The sequence below is a fragment of the Piliocolobus tephrosceles genome, chromosome 9 (genome assembly GCF_002776525.5).
Source record: "Piliocolobus tephrosceles isolate RC106 chromosome 9, ASM277652v3, whole genome shotgun sequence".
Taxonomy (NCBI): domain Eukaryota; kingdom Metazoa; phylum Chordata; class Mammalia; order Primates; family Cercopithecidae; genus Piliocolobus; species Piliocolobus tephrosceles.
Window position 1 is genome coordinate 26,847,814 of NC_045442.1, and position 23,217 is coordinate 26,871,030.

General features: G+C 40.3%; 1 protein-coding gene across 5 annotated transcripts in view; it reads left to right on the forward strand.

The window, feature by feature from the left end:
- The window catches only part of SORCS1 (sortilin related VPS10 domain containing receptor 1), a 600,060-nt gene that overhangs the window by 431,966 nt on the left and 144,877 nt on the right, over positions 1-23,217 (forward strand). For all 5 annotated transcript variants that reach the window (XM_023206217.2, XM_023206215.3, XM_023206213.3 and 2 more), the window contains exon 6: positions 11,514-11,578. In XM_023206217.2, the coding sequence (XP_023061985.1) occupies positions 11,514-11,578 (65 nt within the window). The remainder of the gene's footprint in view (positions 1-11,513; positions 11,579-23,217) is intronic.

Sequence of the window (23,217 nt, forward strand, 5' to 3'; positions counted from 1 at the left end):
TGGAGTGCAGTGGCGCGATCTCCACTCACTGCAAGCTCCGCTTCCCGGGTTCACACCATTCTCCTGCCTCAGCCTCCTGTGTAGCTGGGACTACAGGTGCCCGCCACTGTGCCCAGCTAAATTTTTTTTTTTAATGTATTTTTAGTAGAGACAGGGTTTCACCACGTTAGGCAGCATAGTCTCGATCTCCTGACCTCGTGATCCGCCCGTCTTGGCCTCCCAAAGTACTGGGATTACAGGCGTGAGCCACCGCACCCAGCCAAGTTTTGTATTTTTAGTAGAGACGAGGTTTTGCCATGTTGACCAGGCTGGTCTCGAACTCCTGGCTTCAAGCAGTCCACCTGCCTTAGCCTCTCAAAGTGCTAGAATTACAGATGTGAGTCACCATGTCCAGCTTCTCCTTATCTTTTTAGTGTGTAAGACACACACATTATCTTCCTAGTTAACACCGTCTTGCCTCAGACACTAAGGGGTAATTTTTTTTTTCCATGAAAAGAATTATTGAGATGAGTTAAGGACCTGGGTTAGTAATTCCAACCTTGATACACTCTGAGTGGTATGACTTTGGATGTGGTATGTGCTCTCTGGAAGCCTGGGCTTTCTTACAGGAGGTGTTTGAACTAGTTACTCTCTAACAGAATTTCTGTCTCTAAAGGATTCCTTAATTCATACTGTTGACAGCAGTAGTAGCTACACATATTTAGTCTTTTACCTTTCACAACAATCGTATTATTCGGTACTATTATCTCTACCCTTTTTACAGGTGGCATATGGAGCCTTAGAGAAATTAGAATTCCTAGGTTCCAGTCTGATTGTGTCTTTTATTAGCCGTATGCCCTTAGGCAAGTAAGTTACTTTCAGAGATAACACTGTCTTTCTCTTATCTTGTCATTATTTTTCGTGAATTTGTGTCATGTGTGAATTTTGTAGGCACACAACATGTATTTTCATCCAAGTTGTTGACAATTGATGAGCAGGACACCGACAAGAGCACAGCCTTGCGGCCCTATGTGACATCAATCTCACACTTAATAGATGGAAACCAGCCATTGATTGACACCATGGAACAATGGTTTTTTTTCTTTCTTTTTTTTTTTTTTTCTGATATGGCTAAATGCTTTGTATTTTATATATTTTTCCTAACACAGCTTTTGAGAAGTATTGTGAGCATCACCTGACATGTTTATTTTTAATTTCCCTGTCTTTCCTATTGAATTGTAAGCTTCATGAGGTACAGGAATTGTTCTGTTTTATTCAGGGCTAAACCCCTAATGTCTAGAACTACATCTAGCATTTGTAGTTACTCAGTAAACATATTCAAAAATTTATTCATTTATTCATTAAAAAATTAATTCAGAATCCACCATCTGCCATGCCTGGTGTTAAATATTAAGGATATCCCAGGAATCCTCAGTTTAGAGCAATAGTCTCCATGGTGACTTACCTGTACCCATACCCTAGCAGGGTAATTGGTGATTTACTGAGGTGTGAGAAAAAGATACTTTCTGATTATTCTTTGCTCCTATTTTAGTTTCTATTTTGTGTATATTTTCTAAAGTTAGTATGTAAGTACTGTACTGCATTTCCACAACTTACATCTAAGAAACCATCATGTAGTGGGTGTGCCTACTTTCCCCCCCTTGCTTGAGGTGTTCAAACAAAACGTGGAGATAGCTGTTCTGGAATTCTCTTATGGAATATTATTTCCATGGGGTCAGGTTATCTCCAGCAGCAAAATGCTCAGGTTTAAATTTTCTTTTTATTTATTTATTTATTTTTGAGACGGAGTCGCGCTCTGTTGCCCAGTTGGAGCTCAATGGCGCGATCGCGGCTCACCGCAAGCTCCGCCTCCCGGGTTGACGCCATTCTCCTGCCTCAGCCTCCCGAGTAGCTGGGACTACAGGCGCCCGACACTATGCCCGCCTAATTTTGTTTTTGTATTTTTAGTAGAGACGGGGTTTCACCGTCTTAGCCAGGATGGTCTCGGTCTTCTGACTTCATGATCCGCCTGCCTCGGCCTCCCAAAGTGCTGGGATTACAGGCTTGAGCCACCACGCCCGGCCTTGTTTAAATTTTCAATTCCTTTTATTTATTTATTTATTTATTTATTTATTTATTTATTTATTTATTTATTTATTTATTTATTTTGAGACAGAGTGTCTCTCTGTCTCCCAGACTGAAGTGCAGTAGTGCAGTCTGGGCTCACTGCAGCCTCTACCTCCCGGGTTCAAGCCATTCTCCTTCCTCAGCCTCTCGAGTAGCTGGGATTGCAGGTATGTGCCACCACGCCAGGATAGCTTTTGCATTTTTAGTGAGACAAGGTTTCACCATGTTGGCCAGGCTGGTCTCAAACTCCTGACCTCAAATGATCCGCCTGCCTTGGACTCCCAAAGTGCTGGGATTACAGGCGTGAGCCACCATGCATAGCCAAGACAATAGCAGTTTTCCCCAGGGGAAAAGTGGGCCAAATTCTGGACTTTCTTCTCTGAATTTCCATCTTCTCTCAGTTTTTGGCCTCATAATTCTTTTATTTCCTTGGTAGATCTGTTATTACTTTAAATATTTACCCAACCTTTTTGGTCATCCATAGTGAGTGTATAGTTCGAATACCTAGTCCACTAACCTTGCCTTTTAAAACAGTCCCTGACTGGCCACAGCAGCTCACGCCTGTAATCTCAGTACTTTGGGAGGCCAAAGTGGAAGGACTGCTTGAGTCCAGGAGTTCAAGACCAGCTGGGGCAGTATAGTGAGATCCTGGGGTTACAGATGTGAGCCACTGTGCCTGGACTTTTAAAAACTTTTTAATAGAGATGGGGTCTGGTTTTGTTGCCCAGGCTGGTCTCAAACTCCTGGACTTAAGCAATCCTCCCATCTCAGCCTCCCAAAATACAGGGATTACAGGTGTAAGCCACTGCGCTGAGCAATTCCTTTAAACTTATATTTGCTCTACCCTCTAGTCTGAAGTTCTTTGTCCTTAGCAGAAATGGATAAAGAGAGGAGAAGTGGAGAGGTTCTCTCTTCTCCCTGTCTTCTGTTACTGTGGCCCCTCTGGCCCCACGCAGGGTCTCCAGCCTCCTTTCTTCTGCTGAATTTAACGTCAACGCAAGCATGCCCCTCCAGGAGGTCCTTAGCACTGCTTCTCTGACCGGAACTCTTCCAGGCTTTTACCTTCCTGGCCCTCTTACTGAGATGGTGTCAGACTTGTAAGTATTCAAGATTAAAGAAAATCCCAGGTCTCCTCCCTACGGAAACGCCACTCATCCTTTTTTCTCTCCCTTTGTGATTTGTGCACATTTACTACCCACTTAGACTTTATTTTCCAGATGGAGAATATTTTCTTTTTATTAATAGTACAGATGTATTAATTATTAGAGTATTGCATACATACATCTTCCTTATAAAAATTCTTAAATTACTGATAAAGATAAGGATCCCTTTGACTATTACCCACAACCCCCAAACTCTACCAAAAGTGACTACAATTATGAATTTTTAAGGTGTATCTCCAGTTATTTTTCCCATTTATGTGTATTTGTTCTTTGGGTCCATCAATAGACAATGACTGAATAAATTGGATATTTTCATTTAATAGGTTGCAATAAAATAGAGATTTATCTCATTAATTTTATGTTCTGGTATGGAACCATCTCTAAGATATATTATTGAGTACATTTAACAAGTTGCTAAAAATACGCAGGGTATGATACCACTAAAGTTTAAAAAGATAAAAAGAAATCTTATTAAAAATATTTTAAGCTTTTCCTTTACTTAATCTCATGCTCTTTTATCAGTTGAAATGCATTTCTCTGTATCTCATTGGCACTGTGATTTTTGTGTGGGGATCAGGAGCACTGATCTGGGTATGGTCCCTCTCTGGACCCCCACATACTTTTATCTTTTTTTTTTTTTTTTTTTTTTTTTGAGTCCAGTGGCATGATTTCAGCTCACTGCAACCTCCACCTCCACCTCACCTTCAGTGTTCAAGCGATCCACCTGCCTCAGCCTCCTGAGTAGCTGGGATTACAAACGTGCGCCGCCATGACGCCATACCTGGCTAATTTTTGTATTTTTAGTAGAGATGGAGTTTCATCATGTTGGCCAGGCTCATCTCAAACTTCCAACTTCAAGTGATCCACCTGCCTTGGCCTCCTAAAGTACGTGAGCCACCACGCCTGCACCATCCTCCTCTTTAAAAAAAAAAAAAAAAATATATATATATATATATATATTTTTTTTTTTAAGAAACAACAAAGACAGAGAGGGAAGCATAAAAGTGGGGAAATAAGGAAACACAAAAATGCAAACACTGATGGAAAAAGCGAAGTCATTAAATTAGAAAAGAAAAACTTCATCTTGGCTGGTTTATGTCTGGTCATTGTGATGTCTTTAGAGATAGGTTGCTTGTTTCTAAACATTGTTGTTTAAACTTTTAGTCCTATTTACCAAGCCCTTTGCTCAATAAACATGTTCGCCTCCTCACTGCCCTCCTGAGCTTTATGTATTTCTTCGTTCCAGGTCAGACTTGCATGCCTCACTTTGCTCCCCTACACCTACACACACACACACACACACACATGCACACACACACACACACACTTTGCTGCAGACATCATAGAAATAAACACTTGGGCTTCTGGTTTGGGCAGTAAAGATGACAAAATGCAGCATATAGAGGGCTTCAGGATGCTGGCAATGCTGATTCTCAGTAGGCCATTATGCATTGAGGAGATTAAGCATCGTTTTTATCTGTCTATTTATTGATCTATGTATTTGTTATTTTTAGTAGGTACCTTTGGTTCTGGGGAACCAATGGGACAGTGTGGGGGGCCAGAGGAATAGAAGCAGAAAGCAGACATGTTTCTTAGGCCTAAGGGGGAGGTTAAATGGTACCTTAGGCTGCTTTGTAGATTATCTGGCCCCATTTGCCCTCATTGGACAGCAGATGAGACCTCAGGCTAAGATGCTGTATTCAAAAACAAAAACTGTGGCCTTAACCAGGATTATCTTGAAGATGTTTGCCTGAGGGCTAATTATGGTGGCAGGTGATGGGGAAACCCTTGACTGTAGGAGAGGAAACCAAGGTATCTCACTGCCAATACCTGCCAGGCACTTTGGTAGCAGACAGGACCTCTTGCCCTCATGGGCTTTGTTTATGAAGAGGGGCTGTGGGAACATGAAGAGGAAGGCAGGGGTCTCTATCCTTCCAGCTCCTGTTCCTCTGCAGGTCCCTCCTCGTTCCTTCCCATATACCATTAACTGTAATTCTGAATCTGAATAAATAGGTGCTATCATATCATGGTATTTATTTTGTAATACTTGCTCTGTGGTTATCCACATCAGGACATTTTGTGGCTCTGCAGCATTTATTAGGCACTCTATTAAGCTGGTATAAACTTGGACAAAATGCCAGGCAAATGATAAACTAGTGACATTTCTGAATTTCTCTGTAGAAAATGTCTACACAGGCTGCATTTGGCCGATTGTATTTCAGAAGGCTGATGTTGCACTGCTGACATCACTGGTATACTATTTCAGGGTGTGATTTATTTTTCTTCATATTCTTGTCTTCAGTGATCTTTAGGCTTTATTTCAAAATAGCTCCTAAATGTGAACACCTACTTAAGATACTGGAAGCATAGATGCAGGAGGCTGCAATGGGCTTTGTCTTGTTTTCCTCAAGAAAGCTGAGCTAGATGTCCTGTGCAACTTCACCTCATACTCGCTCAAGAGCGAGGACCACACGTAGACCAGGACTGAAGTTCTTTTCACCTGTTTATAAATGTATATGCTTACCTTTCTTTAGTACCGTCTCATGGCTTTCAGGATCAAATACAAAACCTTAGCATTATGCAAAAGGGGCTTTTTGATTGGGCCCCTGGTATCTTTCCAGTTTGCTTTTACTAATGTACTTTGGGAACACTGGATCCAGCCTATTGACTTACAATAGATGCCTACGTGGGTCATCCTCTCTTTGAACTAGGGCCCCAGTCCCTGCTATTTGTCTGTAATTAGAATGCTGTTCACCCCTTCTGCCCATTGATCCTATTGCTGTGTACACTGGAAGATTTGATTCATTTACTCCAAAGGGTTCCTGGACCTTGCTTTTTCTCCAGGTTTCCATATGCAGGTGAAAGGTCATTCCTCCTGTGGCTTCAAATAGCACCTTGAATGTTAGAACCCTTGCTTCATTGGGTTACTGCCTCTTCTGTAATTCTGAAGCTCTTAAATGCAGTAATTATGGAGCTCTCATTCTTATTTCATAGTAGGGGTTTGGAATGTTTCACTGACTAAATAAATGAATGAATAATTGAATTTTATATATTCATATAACTGATCTCTGAACCATTGACTCATTTTTTGTCTATTGACTTATGACAATAAATAATTTTGATAAATCATTTCTGTTAGGCATTCATAATATGTCAATAATTTTTTTTTTTTTTTTTTTGAGACAGACTCTCACTCTTGTTGCCCAGGCTGGAGTGCAGTGGCACGATCTCGGCTCACTGCAACCTCCACCTCCTGGGTTCAAGCGATTCTCCTGCCTCAGCCTCCTGAGTAGCTGGGATTACAGGTGCCCGCCACCACACCCAGCTAATTTTTGTACTTTTAGTAGAGATGGGGTTTCACCATGTTGGCCAGTCTGGTCTCAAATTCCTGACCTCAGGTGATTCGCGGATTACAGGTGTGAGCCACTGCGCCTGGCCGAGAATTGTTTAATACCAACATAAATTTTAATTTCTTAGGTATTAATATTCCCCCACCCATTTCTTGAAATAAAAAGGGGGGAAAAGAGAATAAATAAATTACCTATTTTTCCTGAGCCCTAGCTGTGTGTCAGTAATCTTCTAGGTACTCAAAGATGTATATTATAGGAAAAATGTAGGAAAAATTATGTTAACTTATTTTAAAGACTAAAAAAGTGACAGCACAGATGTTAACTTAACGAAAGTTACATATACAGATAAATTAATACATGCTGATATGGCTGGTTTGTGCACTTCTCTTTTCTCAAAAACCATTCAGTTAATGCTTTTTGATAATCTATCTGTGGTGTGCAGGTGCCTAGCACAGAGATACAGAAAGGTTTGAGTCTGTCTGTCAATAAAGGAGATTGACAAATGACTCACCAGTTGTAACATGGCCTGATTTTTTCTGTGCAAAAGTGTGTTCATCATTCTGAAAGTCTCAGAAAGGATAACCAACTTGGCTTAAGTGGCACCCCTGCTGAGAAGCCTATTTTCAACTTCAGTCATCTGCAGCTGAGCCACAGCAATAAGAGTTATGAAGGCAGAAGAAGGATGAGAGGAGATCCCAGGCAGACACCAGGATGTGCACAGAAAGACTCCCTTTCCCTTCCATAAAATTCAGTTCAAGAAGGGAGTTCATTTTCCTGGTTCAACATAAAGGCAATATAAAGGTATACAAGATGCATCTACCTATTACCTTTTTTTATAATTAAAATATCCTAGACAAAATTTTTATCGTATATTTATAGAGAGGTTCTGAGTCCTCTCTCTATATATAAATGAATAACATCCTATATTGGACATTAGTAAATACTGACTGGTACAAAAATGTTGTATTTACTGAGAAAACTTGCTTCTCTGTACTTTGGTAAGCATAGAGAGTTCAGTGATAAAAGACAGAACATTTGCCTTTGGGAGTCCAGTGTAGTAAGAGAGTCATTTATGCAGACATGTAGCAAATCATTATGAACTATGACAGTGATATGTGCTGGATAACCTAGAGGCATAAAGCAAAGGTGCCCAATCTCTTATGCTTAATACTCGAAGTCAGAGATGCCAACAGATTTGCCATTTCTATCTTTGGATAGAGATGCTTGAGTATCAGTCTCAAGATCTCATTCTGCAAGTAAGACCGTGAAGAGTTCATTTTGTATTAAATTCTATGTTGATGCTGTTTTTCTTTGATGATTATAATGATGATAATGGTGATGTTTAATGATGAGGATGATGATGACACCCATAGTTGATCTCAAAACACACAGAATACCTCCTAACTCCATAGCTCCAGCTAAAATTTAGGAGCATATGTAGGCTAGAGTAATATCATTTGGGTCAACTGCAGTGATATGCTTTTCCAAGGTATCTGGTCAATGACAGGACTGTTAAAATCAGCACTTACACAGACATTTAGCATTGATTGGCCTCAGCAATTAAGAACTCACTAGGGCTATAAAGTAAAAGCAGCAATAATTCTTTATCACCTGTGACTGCTAGAGATACTCTTGGACCACAGGTCTAGGAATGAGGACATCATCAGATAAAAATTATTGGAAACACTGTGGTTTGACTTTCATATGTAAAGTTTTGTTTTGTAGTTTGTAGTTGTTTTACTTTGGATGAGAAAACATGTAGGCAGAATAAGGAGGTTTGTTAGCCACAGTAGATTTGGGGAGAACAAAGAACTCTATTTTGCTCTTGCTCTTGCCTCTTTTTTCTTTTCTTTTTCTTTTTTTTTTTTTTTTTTTTTTTTTTTGAGATGGAGTCTCAATTTGTTGCCCAGACTAGAGTGCAGTACTGTGATCTTGGCTCACTGCAACTTCTGCCTCCCAGGTTCAAGGGATTTTCCTGCCTCGGCCTCCCGAGTAGCTGGAACTACAGGCACCCACCACCACACCCAGCTAATTTCTGTAATTTTAGTAGAGACGAGGTTTCACTGTGTTGGCCAGGATGGTCTCAATCACTTGGCTCATTATCTACCTGCCCTAGCCTCCCAAAGTGCTGGGATTACAGGCATGAACCACCGCACCGCACCTGACCTTGCCTCTTTTTTTTATTTGTTGATAAGGCAGTAGGGGATGTCACTGGAAACAACAGCTTTGCCATTAAAGATAATACAAGATTAAAAAAAAAAATGCTACTATTTATTTGAGGCCATAAGCACATGGAAAGCTACACTGAATCCAGGGTAATTATTTTGCCTCCCGTTGACATTAGCCATAAGCCGAGCAGATAGGCTTGCATGCTAGTTTTAACCTTGTGTTTCTGGGGTGCTGGGTTTCTCCTGGGAATAAATGGTGGTAGTCATTTCAAGGATGAAACTTAAAACAAAGTGGACAGTTGAACAACATGTAATGGCCCATTTTGAAATAAAACAGTTAACTGCTGAGCTTTCTGGATTTAGGCTTGTCAAGCAACTCATTTTCTTTTTTAATGCTCATGACTGGTCTTGTCAGAAGAGGTCACCTGCGGATCCAATTAATGCTTCAGTGTGGGGAGAGTCACCACCCAAAGCCTAGTAGTCGCTGCAGTACTTAACTGAAATGCTGATGAAAGGGTCACTTTCTGCCTGGATTCAAGCAGATTCTATTGATTAAAATGTCCAAATGCACGTCCCATGTCTATATGAGGGAAGTGATGAAACCCTTTTTAGGAAATATCTGCTTCCTAGGGGAAGAAGAAAGTAGGATGTAATGTTTCAAGCATAGGCTCTGAATTTCAGGCCATGTATCAATCAGAGAAAACTTATTGACAGCAATAACAGGGCCTTAAGGAGACTTCTTTTCTCCAGATGAAGAGTGATTAAGCCAGCTAGCCCTCAGATTCTTTGAGTTGGGAAAATGAGTTTAAATAAGTAGAGTTCTGGGAATGCCCCTAGGACAATGATTAATGTACTTACTTCAGAAAACCCACAGACCTTTATAGCTCCTTTGCTTTCTTTCTCTTTATCTCCTCCCTCTTGTCCTCCCTGCCTTTCCTCCTAACTTCTTTCCGTTTCTTTAGTCTTTCCTTCATTCCTTCCTTCTTTCATTTCACATTTGACTGTCTGTTATATACCAGGAACTATACTATGAATAGAAAGTGTGTAAAGAGAAGACCTTCCAGTAGCTTCATTGAGTATCTCTGTGTGTGTTCTTTTGTATTTGGGTGTTTGTGTGTCTCTCTTGGGGGAAGATGATGCCTTCACATTGGAAAAACACAAAAATAATTCTTTATAACAAACTCTGATAAGGATCTTACGGGATTTATAATGAACACTTGCTGATAGGCGGAAAAGGCTTTCCCTGTTGTAAATGAGACATATTCAACAGAGGAAGTGAATTTTCAGTTGTGTCTTAAACTACGATTCAGGGGTTAGGTGAAGCTGGAGAAGAGCTTCTCAAGCTGAAGGCAGAAGCTTACAGCGGATCACGGGTCAGGGGAGGAAATGAATGTGGCACTTTCAGGCAATGGCAACATCTTTCAGTGTGGCAGGAAATGAGGCAGCAAAAGTGAGATGGACTCAATCTGTGTAGGGTCATGGATACCACACTAAGCTCTGGAGGGATAAGTACTTTTTTTTGTTTTGTTTTGGAGACGGAGTCTCACCTGGTCGCCCAGGTTGGAGTGCAGTGGTGTGATCTCGGCTCACTGCAAGCTCCACCTCCCGAGTTTACACCATTCTCCTGCCTCAGCCTCCAGGGTAGCTGGGACTAGAGGCGCCTGCTACCACACCTGGCTAATTATTTGTATTTTTAGTAGAGATGGGATTTCCCCGTGTTAGCCAGGATGGTCTTGATCTCCTGACCTCGTGATCCACCTGCCTCAACCTCCCAAAGTGCTGGGATCACAGGCGTGAGCCACCGCGCTCGGCCCGGTGCTGGATAAGTAGTTTTAACATTTGCATTTTCTAGCCTTGATTGAGTGGCTGGGCTGAGTGGCTGGGGACCAGTTTGGAGGCATTTTGCTGTTTTCTCTGTCGAAATGGAATGAATTAAAGTTCTGCAAAGCCTGATTTTTTTTCAAAAAGTGCAGATGTTCCCAAGTTTAATTAATCTCATTGTATAAAAATCCTAGAGATAAAGCGTGATTGCCCATATTATTTATGTTACAGAATAATAATTATTTTATATTTAATATAGCTTACTGCAAGATTACACAAAATAGTATGTGTCTCCAAGGCGTTTTAAATAAGCTTTTATTTTGCTTACACATACAGTTTCAGGCACGTTTCAGAAAGTGAGGTGCATCTATTTCTCTTCACACGGGTTCGACAATACAGAGAATCGTCACTCTGCTGTAACTGCTGCTGCATGGGTTGCATCACAGGGTTTGTTCATAGGGTAGTAGTAGGTGGTTTGGCAAATTTCAGTGAAAAAATTAATTAGATCAGCGTGCTATGGAAATCACTGTTCAGGTCACCCAGCTGAAGCAGCATGCCTGGCATCTGTCTCATAAGTTTTGAAAGTTTAGTACACTGTCACTAGGGTTGTTGCTAGAGTACACACGCAGCATGTGTAGGACCTGTATGCAAATCCCAGCTAATAATACACAACATCCTTGCTAGAATGCAGCCTGCCTTTCATCAAGTGAAGTTTTCATTATCATTTTTATTTTAAGTGGAAATTTTACTGTCAGGCTGTATAAATAAATTGAGTAGATATATTCTAAAGATTGTGGGTTTAGATGCCTGTGGATATTAGTAGTCTGGGGCTCTGCCGAGTTCCTCTAAGGCACATGTGAAGTCATTAATATGGATGTTTCTTTTCATGTTTCCTCATTTTTTAGGTCTGTGATGGGGTCAAATAAAGAACCAGACCTTGTGCATCTTGAGGCCAGAACTGTGGATGGTCGTAAGTAAATCAACTTTGCCACAATATTCTTAGTAATATTAGTTCTATGACTCTGTCATGAACTGAGTCTGTATAATAATCTCATGGTGTATGCAGAGTGATAATGGATGTGTGGTTTCTGGGGATTTGGGGTTGCAGGGGTGACCTGATTCTTTTGACTCTAAGCTAGTAAAGTGCAGGTATCTTTTGTTCAGAAGAGCTAAGGATAGGTAGGTAGATACAGTGGCACAGTGGCAATAATCGTGTGATTTGGGCATGAAGACATTTCCTGTCTTCAGTAATGCAAAATAGTCGTAATAATTTTTCATAAATATATATTTTCATATATATTTATAAATATATAGGTTATCCAGAAATATGTATATTTGGATAGTGGTGATACCAGCACAGCCCTCTCATCCAATCAAAGTGTCTTTCCAGGTAAAGAGAAGACCTCCAAACTCTTGATTCCTGAAGTGTTTTGTTGTTGCTGCTGCTGCTGCTGTTTTGTGTTGAATTGTTTCTTCAGTCTCCTTATTTTGTCAGATACCATCCAGGCCATCCCTCACTGTCTTGTTCGGAGATTCACAAAACACTTGGAAAGAATTTTAAAAAGAGAGAGAGAGAATTTTTCTGTGTGTCCCCATCAGAGGCAGCAGGAGGAGAGTCAGTTGAGTGAATTGCTCACCCGTCAGTAGTTCTCATCAACTCCGGGTGGTTATGCTGCAGTGAAGGACGGGATCACACCTCGTGGCCTCATGACAACGTTGTAGGTTGTTTTTCTCATTTCACATATGAAGAAACAAAGGCACAGAAAGCTTAAGTAATAATATACATAAGCTCCTATGGTAAATAAGTAGAGGACAGTGATGTCTGTCTCACAAAGCCCATCCAGATGAGAATTCGAGAAACCCATGCACATAAAATACTTCACACAGTGTCTGACCTACTAACACCAGCGATGAGTGTTTCCTTCCCCTTCTCTGGCACAGAGGATCCTCAGAAGGGCTAAGCATTTGAGAGGGTACACTTAGGCCTAGGATAGAGCACTCCAGGTGAGAGGCGTAAAGGAAAATGAGAAAAGGGGGAAACTGTAGATAGAAGAGGGTGAGGGAAGAAAAGATAGGGAGAAAGAAAGAGGTCTCAGATGTGGAGGAGAGGAAGAGAATGGACTATCCACAATTACCACAGAGCAATGAGGCTGGTGTAGGCTGCCCAGCGCTGGCCCAGAGAGGGATCATCTCATTTCTAAGACATTCTCAGTTTCTAAAATATCCCTCACAATTCAAAAGCACTCTAATCACTGCCATTTGTGCCTATCTACCATTCCTTAGCTCTTCTGCACACAAAGGCAGAAGATCCTGCACTTTACCAGCTTACAGCCAAACAAAGCAAGTCACCCCTACAACCCAAACTCCCCAGAAACCACGCATTTTTTTTTTATTACTATGCATGCACCATGAGATTTCTCATCTCTAATGGTTTTGTTTACCTTTTTGGGGGGAGTGAATATATTTTTTGACAGAGTCAGTAGGGGCACAGGTCAGGGGTCAAGGCTGACCATCCTCCTCCGTAACCCAGGCACAGCTGCCATGTGTGACATGCCCAGCACTGTACCTGACACAGAATGAGCTCAACAGGTCAGAGCGGCTTTCCCACCTCCTCAGTGGGCTCGCTGTGGTGGTGACCTCTCCATTTCCCTGGAGCAGATGATGTTATCTTGGACTCCAAGGTCCAGTTCTTGCTATATAACGGAGATCAGCATTTTCTTAATGCAAAAGTAAACACATCGTTGTTTAAAAGTCTTGCTTACTAGAGATAGAGACCATCCTGGCCAACATGATGAGATCCCATCTCTACTAAAAATACAAAAATTAGCTGGCCGTGGTGGTACACGCCTGTTGTCCCAGCTACTTGAGAGGCAGAGGCAGGAGACTTACATGAACCCAGGGGGCAGAGGTTGCAGTGAGCTGAGATTGCGCCACTGCACTCCAGGTCTTGCTTACTTCACGTTGCTTTGATGATACAGAGCTAAATTCTCATCTTGACCTATAGCTCCAGCATAACCTGTGCCTGCCCATTCCCTTAGCCTAATCTTACTCTGCCCTTTCCTCACTCCTTGTCTGCAGGCCTTTAGGCGTGTTTTCAATTCTTGGAACATACAGGGGTATGTGTCTTGCCATAAAGCCTTGATACTTGCTGTTTTCTCTATCTGGAATATCCTTCTCTCTTGCCCGTACCCTGACCAATCAAGCATAATTGATTACTGTGGATGGTTCGGACCTCAGGTTAATCGCCTATTTCTTAGAAAAGCCTTTTGTAAACTCTGAATCTAAATGAGTTTCTTATTTTGATTGCTTTTATACAACTATGTTTTTTTTTCTTTATCATGTTCTTCTCTGTTTGAAATTATACTTTCTATTTACATGATTATTCGATCACAACCGTTTCTCCCCATCAGTCTGTAAGTTTTATGAGAGCAGGGACCATGTATGTCATATTCAATATTGTATCTTCAGAGCCAAGAATGGTAACACACATCTGTAGTCCCAGCTACTGAGGAGGCTGAGGCAGGAGGATCATTTGAGCCCAGGAGTTCAAGATTGTAGTGCACCATGAACACAGCTGTGAATAGCAACTTCACTCCAGCCTGGGCAACGTAGTGAGATCCCATCTCTAAACAAAAGCATTGTGTCTCCAGCACATGCCACGGCATCTACATGTAGAGAGATCTCACTAAGCATATGTTGAGTGACCGCAGACCTGGCTGACCAGTTGTCAGGGCTACCAGTTGGCTATCTCACCTCACTTACCAAGTTGTCTGAAAATGTTAGAGCCTCGCATCTTAAACCTTAGCATGTATACTACCCACCTAGGGACCTTGTTAAGATCTGCATTGTGATTCAGTAGGGGCCTGAGAGTCTGCATTTCTCACAAGCTCCTGAATGATATCCATGCTGCGGGTCTATGAAACATGCTTGAGTAGCAAAGTTCCACAACTTTTCACTAATTTTAAGAAAATTAGTGAAAGAGCTTGAGGGTCTGTCTCCCACGATCGCACCCCTAGTTTAGGAAACTGGATGGAATTGGTAGCATCCTGGATTGCTTTCATTTTCAAGCTTTTGGGCATATGCTGCTGCTTTCTGGCTTGTGGCATCCAATGCACATGACACTGTATCCTAAAAACAATGAGGCCATCACTCTCTGTGATCTGCACATTTTCTTACACTCAGCATTATTCCTGTGCTCCCTGAAGGCATGGCGGTTGATAATGCCAAACTGTCATCTCAGGCTTAGCTTTCACAAGGCATGAAATATATCAGTTCTAATTTTATTTATTTTACTTTACTTTTTTTTTTTTTTTTTTCAAAGGCAGCATCTTCAGAAACTATCCAAGGGTGAAAATTCAATAAAAGGATTTAATTTGAAAAGTTAGCCCTGTCAAAACAAAACAGAAAAAAAAAAAAACCTACCAATTGATTTAAAGGGTCTAAGCATAACACCTGACCTGTCACGGTGTTAAAAAAAAAAAAAAGAGAGAGAGAGAGAGAGAAAGAGAAAGAGATTGTGTCAGTAACCAAGGCTCCAGTTAAAACAACAACAACGACAAACAGAGAGGAGGAGGTTGGAAGTAAATAGCACAGAGAGGTCGGGGTAGCCAGGTGTTAGCAAATGTAGCGGCCACAATCTGACAGTGTATTTATCAAAATCAGGTTACGGTCTCATCAGCTGCGCTAAGAATTCCATATCTCTGTTATCTCTTTCTCATTTCCTTTTTTTTTTTTTTTTTTTCCTGAGACAGAGTCTCATTCTGTCACCCAGTCTAGAGTGCAGTGGCGCCATCTCGGCTCACTGCAACCTCTGCCCCCCAGGTTCAAGTCATCCTCCTGCCTCAGCCTCCCGCGGAGCTGGGACTCCAGGCATGCGTCACCATGCCAGGTTAATTTTTGTATTTTTGGTAGAGATGGGGTTTTGCCATGTTGGCTAAGCTGGTCTCGAACTCCTGACCTCAAGCAATCAGCTTGCCTCTGCCTCCCTCAGTGCTGGGATTACAAGCGTGAGCCACCATGGCCGGCCTCTTTCTCATTTTCTGATTGAAATCCTCTTTTTTTCTCCATCCATTTATTATTATTATTATTATTATTATTATTATTATTAGGATTTTTTGTGTGTGTGTGTGTGATGGAGTTTTACTCTTGTTGCCCAGGCTGGAATGTAATGGTGTGATCTCAGCTTACGGCAACCTCCGCCTCCCGGGTTCAAGTGATTCTCCTGCCTTAGCCTCCTGAGTAGCTGTGATTATAGGTGCCCGCCACCACGTCCAGCTGATTTTTTGCATTTTTAGCAGAGACTGTGTTTTACTATGTTGACTGGGCTGGTCTGGAACTCCTGACCTCAAGTGATCCACCCACTTGGCCTTTCAAAGTACTGTGATTACCGACATGAGCCACTGTGCTAGACCCCATTCATTGTTTATGTATATGGAACCCATTGTTTTTATTCTAGGTTGTACATCTTGTAGAGTATATGCCAAATATACTCTACAATAATGTAATGCTTTTTTTGTTTTGTTTTGCTTTTTGAGATGAAGGCTCACTCTGTTGCCCAGCCTGGAGTGCAGTGGTGCGATCTCAGCTCACTGCAACCTCTGCCTCCTGGATTCAAGTGATTCTCCTGCCTCAGCCTCTCCAGTAGCTAGGATTACAGGCACCTACCACCACGCCCGGTGATTTTTGTAGTTTTGGTAGAGATGGGTTTTCGCCATGTTGGTCAGACTGATCTCAAACACCTGACCTCAAGTGATCCGCCCACGTTGGCCTCCCAAAGTGCTGAGATTACAGGCATGAGCCACTACACCTGGCCATCATGTTTTTGACTTTGAACAAGAAGTTATTCTGACCTTCCTGTGTTCACATATTTTGTAGTCAAGACACTGAGACATTTGACACAGGAAAAGTCCCTCACTTGCCAATTTGGCTCTTCCCTACGGAGTGTGTTGTGAATCCTTATCTGGGTTTGTTATTCCAAATTTACTCTTGGTCTATTTCAGATGTCCCTAGATTACGTGTTATACATAATTTCTGTTTCTATTGAAGTTCCCATATTTGAGTGGAGGTGAGCTCTGGAAAGCTTTAGTTTTTACATGAGAAACAAAAAATTATATCTTTATTTTTACAAACCTTATAACTTACAAGATTACTTTCAATTATAAGGGTTGGAAATAAACTGTAGTAGTATTAGCAATATAAGCGACTTTGTCGCAATAGAAATCGCAGAAATTTTTATATAATAATGCAGTCATTATATCTGAAAATATTATTTATGCTCATTCTTTCCTCAAAATTGTAGTAGTTATCAGACCTGCCAGTAGATCTTGATATATAATATGTGAATTTTAAAAGTACATACAAGGGTATTAAATACTTGTTTTTTAATCTTTTAATAACTTTATTTAAATTTAATTGAATTATTGTTTGTTTATTCTGGGTAATTTATTTTATGCATTAAAAACATTCTGAAAAAATGGGTCCACAGGCTTTCTCAGATTGCTGATGGGGTCCATGGCACAGATTCTGAATCTTTGCCCCCAAAACAAGTGTCTGCATAGGAATGTGTGGTTATTTATATAAACCAGTACTTTATCTTAGATCCTCTAGAAAGCTTTTGTACTGTGAGAGTCTATGGTTGGCACTGATGTTTCTTACCAGCTGTCCTCTTATATGTAGATATCTTGTAGTTTACATCTGTGACAAGGATGTTATTCTTTCTTGTATTACTTTCTGCCTTGGGAGGTGAGCTGAAAAGAGCAGGCTCAACTACAGTCAATCACAGGATATATTGAAAGTTTTGAACATATTTATTGGATATGGCATTTATTATTGGCCCGAGTTCAAAGAGGACAAATTGACAGGTTCTCATCCAGGAAACAAATATTTTATTGTTTAAATATTCTCTGTGTGTATATGTGTGTGTGTGTGTGTGCGCATTGTAGGAGCCCAGTACATTAAAATACTAAAAAAGAAACCTACATTCTATTGATTTACCTAACATAGGTGCATTTGTGTATTTGTGTGTGTCATGCATGTAGTTAAAGAGAAAATATTGACCAAACTGTTGGATTGAAAGCTGTGTGAAAAGTTGCATCTTATTTAATCTCCATTCTATGTCCAAAATATAACTTAAAGCCCAAAACATTTATTTTTATTTTTATTTTATTTTACATTTTTAGTAGAGATAAGGTCTCACCATGTTGCCCAGGCTGGTCTTAAACTCCTGGGCTCAAGTGATCTGCCTGCTTTGACTTCCCAAAGTGCTGGGATAGGCATGAGCCACCACACCTGGATGAAACATTTAATATTTGTTGAATTAATAAATATATTAGTGTGTCACTGTTTAGGTGTATCTACTGAAAGAAGGATCTTTAACCACTGGGTCTGTGGAGCCCTGTAGCACTAACAGATGAATGCAAGAGACTTACTAACTCCCTGAAACTGGGTGCCACATTTTATGCATATTTGATTTTGGAGGAAAATAACATAACTTTTATTAGAATTTTTCACATGGCAATTACACATGGATATATAGTAGTATATTATGGTCATCTGTAAGAGAACCTGCAGTACCATCTTTGGCATTATTGCTTCTCCCTTTTACTTCTGAAATAAAAGGCCCAACCGTCAACTTGAATGTTTCTGTACTGGTGGTGATCTGTGCCAGCAGGAACAGGGGACAGGGGACAATTATTGGTCCCAATGTTTATTTGCATGAGTAAGTAACCTCATAACAAGTTTCCCAAGGACTAATCTTATTCACTGGGGAACAACAAACCTTGGCCCTTTAACCAGCTGTGAAAATGACTGCCCGAGAACTCTGTGAAATGAGCCTCAAACTAGCATTTTAACAGGCAGAAATAAAATAAAAGAAACTCACAACTTTTTATAACTACGCATCCCACTAATTCTGGTCTTGGGTGAGAACTGGAAATCTCATTTTCTATATCCTATCTGCCAGCTTTCCAACCTAGTTTCCATATTGAACAGTAAGTGTGTCAAAATTTGGATAAGGTAAGTGCTGCTGAAATGCTCTGGGGAGGTAATAGAGACCTCAGTTCTCAAAGTCTTCAATATCTCAGCTATAGAGTGGTTTTACTATGAAAATAGATTACTTTTATACCAACAAAAATAGCAATGATAACAATAAAAAGCTAGGAGGTTATATATGTATGTGTGTGTGTGTGTGTGTATATATATATAACATATATGAAATATAGCATATATATATATATGCTATATTTCTCCAGAAATTGTTTAGGCTTATACAGATGATTATGTATATGTATATTTAGTGTTTGTGAATACAAATGCAACTTAAAAATCTTTTCATATCAGCGCATATACATTTAGCAACTTCATGGTTAATTGATATATAAAACCCCATTATAAAGTCAACTATATTTAGTAATTACTAAATTATAGAGACCTTTGTAGATATAGAGACCTCTGGCTATTTCAAACAATGTGAATATATACACATACACACATATTATTTATTTGGTTAGTAAGCATTCAAGCTCGCGTAAGCAGCAAACACTACTGAAAGAGAATTTGATGAAGGAAAATTCCTGGGTCAGAGAGTATATACATTTCAAATTTTTGTAGACATTGTCAAATTGCCTCCTGAAATATTTGCAACGATGAATAGACTCTCAGTATGAGAATGCCTGTGTTTGCAAGCCCTCAACAATCTTGGACATTATCGAAGACTTTTCAAATATAACCCATCTGAGAGCAAATTTTAAAAAGGCATCTCCTTATTGTTTTAATCTGTATATATTTAATTAGGAGTGAGGTTGAGAATTTTTTTTTCTTCACTACCTTTATTTCTTCTTCAGTGAACTTTAAAAAAATCAAATCTTTTGAATAGAAAAGATGAAACCTTTGGCATTGATATACACATTTAAAAATATCAAATTGGCACCCCCCACTTTGGCCAAAGTTCCAACGCTAGCACAACAGTTGCCATTATTAGACCCCGCATTTCATAATCTTCCTTTAACTTCTTTTTTTAGTCAATTTATTAATAACTTCCAAGGTAGAGCTTAGAAGAGGTTAGATGTTTCCATTTCTGGTCAGCGTCAGATTCTGACAGATCCTTACCACTTCCCAGCATGCTGAGAAAATGCACATTCTCACCTCTCTTCTATCCCCAAATAAAGCAACAAGGTTTAGCTGGTATAGCCAGAATCTAGTACTATGCTTTTTTTTTTTTTTTTTTTTTTCCTAGCAGTGTTACTCTGACCCCATATTTCATATTGCAAAAGGCTCTTGATTTCAATGACTAGTGACATCCACTTGACCTCTCTGATTTAGTAACCTGAAGACAGCCCTAACAACCAACCAGAAAAGCCTGAAATAAGATAACACGGGCCTCCTAGCACAGCATTGAAAAAAGCCTGATAGTGACAGTACAACAACAGGCTCTGCTGGGCAGCTTTCAAATTGGGTTCTTTGTAGCCATTATATGCCACTTCCTCTGCTTCCCAGGTGCCCACCCACCTGCATGAAGGTCTGTGCCCTTATATTCCATGCTGAGGCTGAGAGAACAAAGGTGCACAAAAAACTTTTCACTCACAGGCCTTAACTTTAGGACAAAGATCTAGGCGTCTGTTGGGTCCTTGGGATCCCTCAGAATACTATAGCAGCACTCCATATAAGATGCAGATGTGGCAATCCCCAAGTGTTGAAAAATTTCTAATGTTTCTGACTCCTGCTTAAAAAAAGTAGCATCATAAAGACCCTGGCATTTACTCACATATTTTCTTCCTTTGTCCTCTAAATTCTCAAGCAACAGTGATGCTAGGATCGTGCATTATATTCCTATTACTTATCTGGTGTGAGCACACTAGGTACTTTTCAGCTGCCTTACTTATAACAACCCTTGTAGGTAGATACTATTCTTATTTTCCTCATTTTAATGATGGGGAAATGGGGCGTACAAAGATTTAAGTGTGTTTTCCATTGTTTCAGAGTTAAGATTTAAAGCCAGGTCTGTTTCACTGAACCTATTATTCATTCATTCAAAAAATATTGTTGGACATCTACACCACATCAGATGCTCTTCTAGGCATGAATGAGGGATGATTAGGAATGGATGCAAAGGCTCTGCTCTCGTAAAGTTTACCTTCTAGTTAGGGGAGATGTTATAAAAAATGTATGAAGCATTTGCATGAGAAGTGGGGCTACAAATGTACGAGAAAAACAGAGTGGGGAGAATAGAGAGTGATCAGAGAAAGAGAGCCATCAAGGAAGAAATCTCAGATAAGGTGGCATTTGGCATTTAAGCCAAGTCTATATGGAAATATGGGAGAGAGCTGTGTGTCTGCCTGCTGGAAAAGCATTCCAGACAGAGGGAAGAGTACGTGCAAAGGATATGGATATGAGCATACTTAGCATGGCTGAGGCATAACAGAAGGCCAGGTGACTGGAGTAGAGAGAGGGGCAGGCAGACGTGTCATCTGTCTTTATTCCACTGAGACAAGGACTGTGCCATACTGTTCTTTGTTGAGCATCTCCTGTGTTTCAAGTATGATAGCTGGTATGGAGGGTGATAAAAATAATTAAGAAATTGTTCATTGAGGCCGGGCGCGGTGGCTCACACCTGTAATCCAAGCACTTTGGAAGGCTGAAGCTGCTGGATCACGAGGTCAAGAGATCGAGACCATCCTGGCCAACATGGTGAAATCCCGTCTCTACTAAAAATACAAAACTTAGCTGGGCGTGGTGGTACTTGTCTATAGTCCCAGCTACTTGGGAGGCTGAAGTAGGAGAATCGCTTGAATCTGGGAGACGGACATTGCAGTGAGCTGAGATGGTGCCACTGTATTTCAGCCTGGCGACAGAGAGAGACTCCATCTAAAAAAAAAGAAAAGAAAAGAAAAGAAAGAGAAAGAAGAGAAAAAAAGAAACAAATTGTTGATTGAATGTGTCCACGTGTCTTAGAGGCAGTGTCTCTCTGTTCTGAAATTAATCTTATAGCATGTAGACACATCTAAATAAATGTGCACACCCTCTCCCCTCTCTCCCCCTTCCAAAAATAAAAATAAAACACCTGGAGAAGAAACTGGAAACTGTATGCTTTCTCTTCTCCATGGAACCTATACAGTTTCATTTCTTCCTGCCCGCTTTCCACTTTCATTCCTGCTTGCTTGCTTCTTTTTTTCCTACTTTTTATCCCTTTCTCTCTGTCTCTCTTTACCTCCTTCCCTTGGCCCCTACTGTCTTTGTAAACTTAATTTGGAAAGTTATGTGATATGCTTCTCAGTTCTCCATGATTGAGTGTGACCTTGTGTATAATTTTCTGTCTTTATCCAACTAAACTAGGTTCTAGTGTGGGTTTCCAGTAGGACTTCCTTGCAAAACACACAGCCAGTGTTCCCCAAACACATCTCTCATTCTCTCATGCCTCTGTGCTCCTGCCCAGTGCTCCTTCTTTCTAGAATGATGAGTTATCCTTGTCATCATTCCAGGCAGCCTTCTAGGCTTTCCCTCAGCTCTTCCATAATGTCCCCATCCCTGACAAAAGTAATTCCCTCTATAACATAGACTGAATGGTAAAATAGTCTTTAGCCTAACGAGGACTAAATAGGCCATGGAGGAATAACAAGTCCACAGCTCTGTGTGATACAAAGTGAAATAAATTCAGAGTCACAGGAAGAGTTTCTAGCACAGAGCAAAACATCTGTGCAGAGGTAGGAGGACTGAATGTCTCACCAGCAAGCCCATAGCACTTCCATTCCTCCTAGGATGCACTCAGCATGCTGCACTATAATTGGACAGTGAACTTTCTGTATTTATATTATCAGATTGGTGCAAAGGTAATTGAGGTTTTTGGCAATTACCACAGTTACTCTTTGCACCAACCTAATAGTATGCTTTTCGTTTTCTCTCTCATGTTCCCAGTTTTTAGTTTCACGCTTGGCTAAATTTTATGATCCCAGAATTTTCCCTGTAGTAGTCATGGCCTCCCGAATGCCTAAAGGCCAACAATAAAATACAATGTTTAGTCAATTACACTGGTCCCAAATCAAGAAATTTCATAGAAGAAAGCAATGCTAAATCACAAACTCATCATGCCAAGCTAGAACATCTGATGTCAGTTTATAATTTTTACAGAAGTATCTTGTCCTCTGTGTAGACTTTCTGGAGCCAAGACTAGAATCTCACTTTTGACATTCTCAATTTCTAGCTGGTACATGTGACAGAGGGCACTAGAATAATGATAGGAATTAAATGTGTATGAACAGCAGCGTGTTGACGTGTGTGTGTGTGTGTGTGTGTGTGTGTATGAGTGAGATGAGTGAGTACATTTAATACAAAAGTTTCAAAACAAGTAATAGAGCCATAGAACAAAAGGAAAAGTTATATGCCCTTGTATGGGCTTTAAAATCTGTTCTGCTTTTAAACAGATTGCTTAAATTACTGATTTAAATTGTTTCCAAGTGGAAACAATGAGGAATAGGTGAGTTTTAAAGTGCTTATGCTTGCCTGCATTGTTTCTAGCTTTGTTTATAATTAAAATTCTGCAATATTAGGGAAAATTAAAGTATTTGGTGCTAAATAAATATGTGTTGAATTATAGAATGGATGGATAGAGTCCCAGAG